The sequence below is a fragment of the Apiospora phragmitis genome (genome assembly GCF_038363925.1).
Source record: "Apiospora phragmitis strain CBS 135458 chromosome Unknown utg000005l:1.0-4161743.0:1.0-4166827.0, whole genome shotgun sequence".
Classification (NCBI taxonomy): domain Eukaryota; kingdom Fungi; phylum Ascomycota; class Sordariomycetes; order Amphisphaeriales; family Apiosporaceae; genus Apiospora; species Apiospora phragmitis.
The window spans coordinates 452928-453453 of NW_027117403.1; the positions used below are offsets into that span (position 1 = coordinate 452928).

Sequence of the window (526 nt, forward strand, 5' to 3'; positions counted from 1 at the left end):
TATGAGCGTATAGATCCACCCTCGGCAAGTTACTCAGATTACCTAGGTCGATACCGATATCCTTCCCGAAGAATGAGAAGTATATTAACCGCTGAACGAAGAAAGACGTCAAGCTTGACCCTTGTCTCTTAATAGGAGCGTGGTGTCTTCCCAAGAACATCATAGCCCTGTCTCGAGAATAATCCCCCTTAGCGGGTATGCCGCACCGGTTTAGGGGCTTAATATGGTTTTGCATACTCTATTCGTCCACCTCTTTCTCGCAACTTACCGGCTAGGCCGTAGCCATTATGTTTACGACCTGCGTTATACGAGTCTCGAGGTCGTCGTACTTATATTGTCCCGGTTTTCGAGCCGCCGTAAGAAGGCGACGCGCCCTTTCCCGGTCCGGGTCCTGCTGTAGTAAGCGATCGATTTCCAAAGTGCGGAAGCCTGCTACGTGGGCTATGTGGGCGAAATCGAACAGTATGTTCTCGTCCGCAGTTTCTCCTTTTAGTCCCGCCAGCTTCTTGCTCCGCTTAGCCGGCAT

At 51.0% G+C, this 526-nt stretch overlaps 1 protein-coding gene across 1 annotated transcript; it reads right to left on the reverse strand.

Moving 5' to 3' along the window:
- Nucleotides 1-271: 271 nt before the first annotated feature.
- Nucleotides 272-526, reverse strand: PG994_004212 (uncharacterized protein; the record flags this gene model as incomplete). Its single annotated transcript, XM_066855621.1, has 1 exon — nucleotides 272-526. One exon carries the CDS (start codon nucleotides 524-526, stop codon nucleotides 272-274), a length of 255 nt encoding a protein of 84 aa, XP_066717788.1.